At 44.1% G+C, this 9,877-nt stretch overlaps 2 protein-coding genes across 2 annotated transcripts in view; both read right to left on the reverse strand.

Moving 5' to 3' along the window:
• The window catches only part of dpm1 (dolichyl-phosphate mannosyltransferase subunit 1, catalytic), a 3,428-nt gene extending 2,059 nt beyond the window's left edge, over positions 1-1,369 (reverse strand). Inside the window, exons 1-5 of the mRNA XM_084490888.1 lie at positions 1,227-1,369; positions 885-984; positions 759-792; positions 382-458; positions 99-124 (exon numbers count right to left, since the gene is read on the reverse strand). Of these exons, the coding sequence (XP_084347014.1) occupies positions 99-124; positions 382-458; positions 759-792; positions 885-984; positions 1,227-1,354 (365 nt within the window). The 5' untranslated portion in view covers positions 1,355-1,369. The remainder of the gene's footprint in view (positions 1-98; positions 125-381; positions 459-758; positions 793-884; positions 985-1,226) is intronic.
• A 587-nt stretch (positions 1,370-1,956) lies between these two features.
• Positions 1,957-9,871, reverse strand: LOC311375855 (uncharacterized protein). The gene is made up of 9 exons (XM_084490889.1): positions 9,839-9,871; positions 8,950-9,003; positions 8,232-8,303; positions 7,354-7,389; positions 6,871-6,937; positions 5,558-5,746; positions 4,691-4,768; positions 3,612-3,773; positions 1,957-2,907 (listed from the first exon to the last, which is right to left on the reverse strand). The coding sequence occupies exons 3-9, from the start codon at positions 8,289-8,291 to the stop codon at positions 2,882-2,884; spliced, it is 618 nt and encodes a 205-aa protein (XP_084347015.1). The 5' UTR covers positions 8,292-8,303; positions 8,950-9,003; positions 9,839-9,871; the 3' UTR covers positions 1,957-2,881.
• Between the last annotated feature and the right edge of the window lie 6 nt (positions 9,872-9,877).

Raw genomic sequence — 9,877 nt, forward strand, 5'->3', positions numbered from 1 at the left:
CATATATACACATATATATATATATATATATATACTGTATATATAGTACATAATCCACGATGAGGACTGCCAGTGGAGGTGAAGGTAGAGGGACTTACTCTATGAACTCTGGGATGAATTTAGGCTGAAAGCAAAAGAGGAAAAACAGCCATCAAATCCCCCACCAGATCACACTACACAGAGCAAAGATTAACCCGTTGAGAGAAAACATTGATTGTTATTCTATACTATACTTTTCTTTATACTATGCAGTTATAATAATATTGTACCTGGTCTAGTACACAGATATAAAACAAAAGTTAACATCCAAACTATCTCTGGTCGTGTTGCGACCGAGGCAGTGAGACAAACAGGTCTGCCTCCCAGAGCAGCCCTACTCACATGATGGGAGAGGTCAGCGTCCATGATGAAGATGAAGTTGCCAGTGGCGTGTTTGATGCCGTGGATGTAGGCAGTGCCTTTAAAAAGGAGCGTAAACACAGACAGCGATGGTGAGGTGGCCGGACAGATGTAAACACGACCGGGACGTTAGTGATGATGTGGTTAACTACGCTTTAAGTTTGTACTGTTCTCAGTCTAACTTGTATGCTGCTTTGGATAAATTAGTTTTCTGCTAATTGTAATTGTTTCAAAGTGAGGACCTCTCTCTCGATGGCTCTACTGAGTTGTTACCCTCAAAGATGAAGAGTTAGAAAGTGTGTACAGTAATGTTAGGGATAACTACTTTGTATCCACTGAAACGTACAGTTAGTACTCACCCAAGCCTAGTTTCTTCGCCCTGGGCCTCAGAAGCTGAAAACAAAGAGTAAACAAGACTGTATCACAGCCAATATAGTTGTAAAGAAGTGCACAACGCTGGTGCTGGTTTCATGACTTCGACTCACAATCTTGTCCTCTCCATAGATTTTCTGCAACTGCTCCGCAATCTCCAGTGTGCCATCGGGGCTTCCGTCGTCGATGACTATAATCTCGTAGTCGTACCCACTGTAAACACAAAAAAAAAACCCGGTCAGGGTTTACGTCTTCCTGACACCCAAGGCACAAAGCGAGTGTATTTCATCCAGGTCTTCTGGTCTTAAGGCTCGACGCTCCACGGTCTTTGGCAGCTATCGGAGACCCGTGTTGCTCCTCAGGCCACGAAGCTGAGCGGTGTTGAGCTCATCAACCCGGATCCTCATCCAGCACAGCCCGACCCTGACCCCCCCCCCCCCCTGCGCCCCGCTCACCTCTCCCCGAAGTACTTCACCAGCAGCCACACGATGAGCGGCAGGTTCTCCCGTTCGTTGTACGTGGGCAACAGGACAGAGTACTTCTCCCCATCGCCCCTGCTCCGTGTTGACGTTCTGCTGGCCATGGTGCTGCTGCTGCTGCTGCCGCCGTGTGACGTGTGACGCTGAGTCTGACGCGGCCGGGGACGTCGTGCGTAGCGACGTCACTTTTGGTTCACGCTTTCAAAGTAAAAGACGTCAGGAGCGGAGGGCAGCAAAGAATGGATGCAATTAAACTATACTGTAAGCATCAAAGCCATAGATATTTCGAACCTAGTTTATATGGATTATGTTTCAGACAGTCGATAAAATAAACCAAATATCATGCACAGTCGCTGCAATAAGGCCACTGACCAACTTGCTGGGTTGACCTTAGTAGACCATAAGTAGTTATAGTGTAAACAAAAAATGTTTATAGACAACGTTTTATTATTGCTTTGATATATACCATGGTGAAAACTGTCTGGTAAACCCCAATAGCCTTGGTTATTACAATGGATGTATGAAAAATAAATAAATGGATAAGAATATGTTTTATTATAACAAATCTTAACTCAAATGATTGGAATATTTGCAACCTAAAATATTCCTTAATGGAAACAATCCCTCGATCTCCAATAAACCAGAAATAGGAACAGGTCAAAATAAAAACGATTTAATAAGTGATTTTATTGAAGCAGTCCAGAAATGTAAACATGGATTACCAAGATCATAACACATAGAAATATGAGAAATAGCCACAGATAATGCAATAATCAAGGAATGTCTACACAATATACAAATTCATAATACACATGTACTACAGGCGTTATCACAGTTTCATTTATATCAAAGAAAACACAAGGAACACAGGCTAGTTTAAATGAAATATAAAAGAGTACATCTTATATAAAGGAATATCTCCTTAATGTGAAAGTATACACTCATACACTAATAAAATAACACATGCTTTATATAAAATAATACCGCTTTATATGAAGAACAAATACTTTGTACATTCCATAAAATAGCATGTACTTAACATAGTATTTATGTATTTATATAAAATAACACTTTTGATATAAAATTATATTGTGTATTAAAACACATCTTTTATATAAAAGAGCGTGTACTTTATATATAATAATATGCACTTTGCATTTTCAGTGTTGAGGCAGTGAGGTTAGAGAAAGGAACATAATTAGGGAGTTGAACTCCTCGACTTTGGTACATGTTACAGTGCATGTCTATATTTATATTTATATATATATATATATATATTTATATCAACATCATCAGAGATAAATACAAAATATAGAACATTTCAGTGCGAAGATGGTTTACACTCACACAAGTGAAACTCATTCACAATGTGAAAAACTCTGCATGTCAGAATGTTTGCCACTCAGTGATACAAAACAACTAAAACTGCTGTCCTCCGTTTAATGCGGGAGGTTTAAGATTATTTTAGGTAGGCCTGTTTCTCCGTCACAGATCCAACGTCATTTTCTTCTTCTTCTTGTATCAGCGGCTCCAGCTCTGGTTCCCCCCCCCCGGAACCTTCGAAGCTGCCACCGGAGGGACCCTTATCGGGGCTGCGCCTTCCTGTTGTGGTCGCGGTAGCGCCTGGCGGCTCAGGGCTGGTATCCGTAGTAAGGGTCTGAGGAGAGACACACGTCACCCTCTTAGCAAATCAGCAAAAGAGATATACAACGTTACAAAAGAGATATATACAATGTTACAAAATAGAGAGAGATATACAAGAGAGATATACAATGTTACAAAAGAGAGAGATATACAAGAGAGATATATACAATGTTACAAAAGAGAGATATACAATGTTAAAAATAGAGATATACAAGAGATATATACAAAGTTACAAAAGAGATATACAATGTTACAAAAGAGAGATATATACAAGAGAGATATATACAATGTTACAAAAGAGATATATACAATGTTACAAAAGAGAGATATACAAGAGAGATATACAATGTTACAAAAGAGAGATATACAATCTTACAAAAGAGAGAGATATACAAGAGAGATATATACAATGTGACAAAAGAGATATATACAATGTTACAAAAGAGAGATATACAAGAGAGATATACAATGTTACAAAAGAGAGATATACAATGTTAAAAAAGAGAGATATACAATGTTACAAAAGAGATATACAATGTCAAATAGCCAGATATAAAAATACTTACTGATCTCAGTCTCACTCTACAATATCTATACTCATGAATATCATTATGAATACATGAATCTAATATCATTATATATGTTACCTAATCATCATGAATCATTAGGTGGTAAAACCAGCCCATAATATCAAAGGACGCGGTAAGGTGTTCCTACCGGCTTGCTGTACGTTGCCCTGGCAACCGCTGGCGCTGTCACACACCCCGGGGGGCCCCATCTCCCCCGGCTGCCCAGAGGCCCCTAGGATACCCGGGGCCCCCAGCTTACCGTCCTCCCCCCGGGGCCCCGGGGCCCCCAGCTTGGACTCACCTGCTGAACCTGTGCACACACACACACACACACACACACACACACAGTATACACACACACACACACACACACACACACACACAGTAGACACACACACACACACACACACACACACACAGTATATACACACACACACACACAGTAGACGCACACACACACACACACACACACACACACCACACACAGTAGACGCATGCGCGCACACACACAGTAGACACACACACATACACAGTATACACACACATGCGCACACGCACACACATACACACACACACACACACACACACACACACACACACACACACACACACACACACACACACACACACCGCAGACACACAGTATACACACACACAGGCAGACACACACACACACACATACACACACACACACACACACACACACACACACACACACACACACACACACAGTATACATACACACACACACAGTAGACACACACACATACACACACATGCGCACACGCACATACACACACAGTATACACACACACAGGCAGACACACACACACACACACACCCACACGTACACAGGCAGACGCACACACACACACACACACACACACACACATGCAGACACAGTGTATACACACACACAGTTCACACACACACACACACACACACACACACACACACGCACACAAACACACACGCACACACACACACACAGTACACACACACGCACACACACACACACACACACACACACACACGCACAACACACACTCAGTAACTTTTTTTTTTTAAATAAAAGCCCAAAAATGTCATTTATAACATCTGCTTCACACAAAATCATTTCATTGATAGTTTGTCATTTAGCAGAAGGTTATTCATTTTCCAGCCCTTTGCTGCGGACGGACGTCGGGGATCGAACAGGCGAACCCCCGGGCCGCTGCGCGTGGTTACCTGCATGTCCTGGGACCCCCGGGGGGCCCTGCTCATTGGTCCCTGGGGCGCCCTTCTCCCCGCTCACGCCCCGCCTCCCTGGAGGAGAGAGCACACCGCACTGGTCAGCTTACCTGTCACTCAACACTTTTTTACCACCGGTGGTAGGAGTGGGTACTGCAGGTGGGACGTGTGCGTGTGTGTGTGTGTGTGCATGTTTTTATTTTTCGAAATAGACTCATTTACAAGAATAGTGAGAACTATATAGATAATTGCCAATAAGTACAATAAATAACGTCCAGTAAATAAAGTATTTTGACTTGTTATAGTTTAAAACATAGTGTCACATTGTGCAATCCATCATATGCTTTCCATTGTAATGTTTTCCTTGATGTTTTGTGTTATTCCGTGTTGGCCGAATAATCAGACTGAGAGCGTAAGCAGCGCTGTTGACTCCCCCTCTCCCCCCTCTCCCCCCTCTCCCCCTCTCCCCCCTCTCCCCCGTCTCAGTCACAGTTGTGTATTAAGGGGGCGTGTCACTCTTTGCTCAGCCACTGCGTGTGTATCAATCTACCCCCCCTCACCACCCGCACCACGAGTCGCTCCGTGAAAGGTCTTGATGACAATAGAGCGGTTCACCCAAAGTCTAAAGGTTTGGAACCACCGCTCTACGGCGCCTTCAGGTCAATGGGATTCGAACCCAGTACCTTTCGACTGGGTCGTCAAACACCCTGACCACCAGACCGTCCTACTGGGACTGTGTGGAAAAACACTGATCTGGAATCAGGCGGTCATCAATGGATGATGACCGCCATCTCACAGTGGCTGGGCAGCGGATCAATAGGCTAGGGTGAATCAATGGGCGTCGATCAATAACAGCGGCCTCACCCTGTTCTCCGGGGTAGCCCATCCTCCCCGGCATTCCTCGGGGGCCGATGCGGCCCTGGTTGCCCCGGGGTCCCGGGGGCCCCACCCCGCCCGGTATGCCTGGCTCTCCGGGGGGCCCCTCGGGCTCCGCTATGGGGGCCGGCTTACGGCTCACCTCGTTCAGGAACAGGTCCAGCTTCATCACCTCCTCTGGAGAGCACACACACACAGGTAGGTAGAGTGGCATCGAAATATAGAGTTACATAGAGTCATATAGAGTTACATAGAGTCATATAGTCATATAGAGTTACATAGAGTCATATAGAGTTACATAGAGTCATATAGTAATATAGTTAGATAGTCATATAGTAATATAGAGTTACATAGAGTCATATAGAGTTACATAGAGTCATATAGTCATATAGAGTTACATAGAGTCATAAAGTCATATAGAGTTACATAGAGTCATATAGAGTTACATAGAGTCATATAGTCATATAGAGTTACATAGAGTCATAAAGTCATATAGAGTTACATAGAGTCATATAGAGTTACATAGAGTCATATAGTCATATAGAGTTACATAGAGTCATAAAGTCATATAGAGTTACATAGAGTCATAAAGTCATATAGAGTTAGATAGAGTTACATAGAAATATAGAGTTACATAGTAACAGAGTTACATAGAGTCATATAGAGTTACATAGAGTCGAATAGTAATATAGTTACATAGAGTGACATAGAAATATAGAGTTACATAGAGTCATATAGTAATATAGTTACATAGTCATATAGTAATATAGTTACATAGTCATATAGTAATATAGAGTTACATAGTCATATAGAGTTACATAGAGTCATATAGTAATATAGTTAGATAGTCATATAGAAATATAGAGTTACATAGAGTCATATAGTAATATAGAGTTACATAGAGTCAAATAGTAATATAGAGTAAGATAGAGTGATAAAGTCATATAGAGTTAGATAGAGTCAGATACAGAGTTAGGTAGAGTGATATAGAAATATAGTGTTACATAGAGTCATATAGTAATATAGAGTTAGATAGAGTGATAGTCATATAGAGTTACATAGTCATACAGTAATATAGAGTTACATAGTCATATAGCAATATAGAGTAAGATAGGGTGATAAAGTCATATAGAGTTAGATAGAGTCAGATAGAGTTAGATACAGAGTTAAATGGAGTTACATAGAGAGTTACATATAGTTAGATACACAGGCAGGCCAACAGACAGATGGACAGCCAGCCAGCCAGCCAGCCAGCCAGCCAGCCAGACAGGCAGACAGGCAGACAGACAGACAGGTCTTACTGTGCACTAGCTGCTCACAGGCCTGTGTGACCAGCTGGTAGATCATGGCCATAGACTGTGGTTCCCCCTGTAGACACAGACACAACACTCTGTTACACGCTGTCATATACTTACTGTGTATCACATTATACTATATACTCAGTATTATATTATCAATATATATTTATAAATCATATCATATGATATACTTCTATTAAATATTAGTATGTGTACTTCTTTCTAAAACACTAATAAACGATACATTTTTATATAAATACTACCATATCATATACTTCTTTATAACTAATATTAAATATGATATACTTCTATATGAATCATATTATATGATATACCTCTATTAAACACTACTATAATATACACTTCTATACAGATACCATAATGCTGAATGATTCCCTCTGTATCACACTGACAGTAACATGTGCAGTACATGTTAGTGGGTGTCACAGTGGGATCCTCTAGTATGTTGTGTAAAACGTGACCCACCTTCTCTCCCCTCTCGCCCTGTTTTCCCGGGAGGCCCTGTGGGGTCAGGAACAGAGCAGGGGTCACGTCACCGCCACACACTCAACCCACAGGACACACGAGCTGGGTGTCCAAATCGTTCCCTATCACGGATATAGTGCACTCTATAGGGTGATATAGTGCACTCTATAGGGTGATATAGTGCACTCTATAGGGTGATATAGTGCACTCTATAGGGTGATATAGTGCACTCTATAGGGTGATATAGTGCACTATATAGGGTGATATAGTGCACTATATAGGGTGATATAGTGCACTATATAGGGTGATATAGTGCACTATACAGGGTGATATAGTGCACTCTATAGGGTGATATAGTGCACTATATAGGGTGATATAGTGCACTCTATAGGGTGATATAGTGCACTCTATAGGGTGATATAGTGCACTATAGAGGGTGATATAGTGCACTATATAGGGTGATATAGTGCACTCTATAGGGCGCTCGCCATTTTGTAGTGGTGTTCAAATTCTCAGTGGTTCATTTCATTCACTATATACAGTATAAATAGGATATATACTGTATATACTATATACAGTATATATAGGATATATACTGTATATAGCGGACAATAAAACACCCAACATTTGAGTGAACATACGACGTTCCCTACATGTTAACTCCCGTGTACCACAATGCAATGCGGGCGCATTTACTGACGCAAATGACGTTCAGAAATGTTCAGCGTAGTGTCCGAATTCACGTTTGTCCATTCCCTATGTAGTTCACTGTATCATAAACACTACATAGGATAGGGAGTAGTGAGTGAGGGAATAGGGAACGATTTCCAACACAGCTCCAGTATGGCTGGTATTTGTATTTGTCCCTGTGCTCTTACCGTAGGCCCCACCAGCCCAAAGGGGCCCCTCTCCCCGGACTGGCCCGGGTGTCCGGGCATGCCCTGGGGGCCCTGCGTACACAGAGAGGCCAGGAGGGTGAGTGGGTCACAGAGTCATCAGGTCGGCGAGTCGACCACAGTATAGGACAGTTGGTGGCATCAGCACGACGAGTCGACGAGGAGCAACAGATCATAGACCACAGAGTTCAGAGATCAGGATGGGTATTGGATGATGACGGGGGAGAGAGAGAGAGAGTGAGACAGGTGGAGGACGGGGCAGGTACAGAGAGTGAGACAGGTTGATGACGGGGCAGGTACAGAGAGTGAGACAGGTTGATGACGGGGCAGGTACAGAGAGTGAGACAGGTTGATGACGGGGCAGGTACAGAGAGTGAGACAGGTTGATGACGGGGCAGGTACAGAGAGTGAGACAGGTTGATGACGGGGCAGGTACAGAGAGTGAGACAGGTTGATGACGGGGCAGGTACAGAGAGTGAGACAGGTTGATGACGGGGCAGGTACAGAGAGTGAGACAGGTGGATGACGGGGCAGGTACAGAGAGTGAGACAGGTGGAGGACGAGGCAGGTAGAGAGAGTGAGACAGGTTGAGGACGGGGCAGGTACAGAGAGTGAGACAGGTTGATGACGGGGCAGGTAGAGAGAGTGAGACAGGTGGATAGGGACAGACAGGCTGACGGTTCATTGGTCCGTGTCTCACCCGCGGTCCAGTGAGACCTGGAGCTCCGATGTTCCCCTCCAGACCTCTGATGCCCTGAAGAGACAGACAGGAGACAGACAGACAGGAGACAGACAGGAGACAGACAGGAGACAGACAGACAGGAGACAGACAGGAGACAGACAGGAGACAGACAGGAGACAGACAGACGGGAGACAGAGAGGAGACAGACAGACAGGAGACAGACAGACAGGAGACAGACAGGAGACAGACAGACAGGAGACAGACAGGAGACAGACAGACAGGAGACAGACAGGAGACAGACAGGAGACAGACAGACAGGAGACAGACAGACAGGAGACAGACAGGAGACAGACAGGAGACAGACAGACAGGAGACAGACAGACAGGAGACAGACAGGAGACAGACAGACAGGAGACAGACAGGAGACAGACAGACAGGAGACAGACAGGAGACAGACAGGAGACAGACAGACAGACAGACAGGAGACAGACAGGAGACAGACAGACAGACAGACAGGAGACAGACAGGAGACAGACAGACAGGAGACAGACAGGAGACAGACAGACAGGAGACAGACAGGAGACAGACAGGAGACAGACAGGAGACAGACAGGAGACAGACAGGAGACAGACAGACAGACAGACAGGAGACAGACAGGAGACAGACAGACAGACAGACAGGAGACAGACAGGAGACAGACAGACAGGAGACAGACAGGAGACAGACAGACAGGAGACAGACAGACAGGAGACAGACAGACAGGAGACAGACAGACAGGAGACAGACAGGAGACAGACAGACAGGAGACAGACAGACAGGTAACAGGGAACAGGTGTTACTGATGAGGTCTACTGGAAGAGTACAACGTTGATAGAGAACTGTGGAGGAGAGACAGAGCACCACTCACCCTGGGGCCTGGGGGCCCGATCTCTCCTTTAGCCCCCAC

This window comes from Micromesistius poutassou (genome assembly GCF_964030765.1).
Source record: "Micromesistius poutassou genome assembly, contig: SCAFFOLD_1550, whole genome shotgun sequence".
NCBI lineage: Eukaryota > Metazoa > Chordata > Actinopteri > Gadiformes > Gadidae > Micromesistius > Micromesistius poutassou.

Bases quoted from the DNA above. Each gene is read 5' to 3' on its own strand.
- LOC311375855 (XM_084490889.1), bottom strand. From the start codon at position 8,291: ATGCCCGGACACCCGGGCCAGTCCGGGGAGAGGGGCCCCTTTGGGCTG. The intron at 7,390-8,231 runs GTAAGAGCACAG...CTGACCCCACAG, and splicing joins TTGGGCTGGTGGGGCCTACG to GGCCTCCCGGGAAAACAGGG. The intron at 6,938-7,353 runs GTGGGTCACGTT...CTGTGTCTACAG, and splicing joins AGGGCGAGAGGGGAGAGAAG to GGGGAACCACAGTCTATGGC.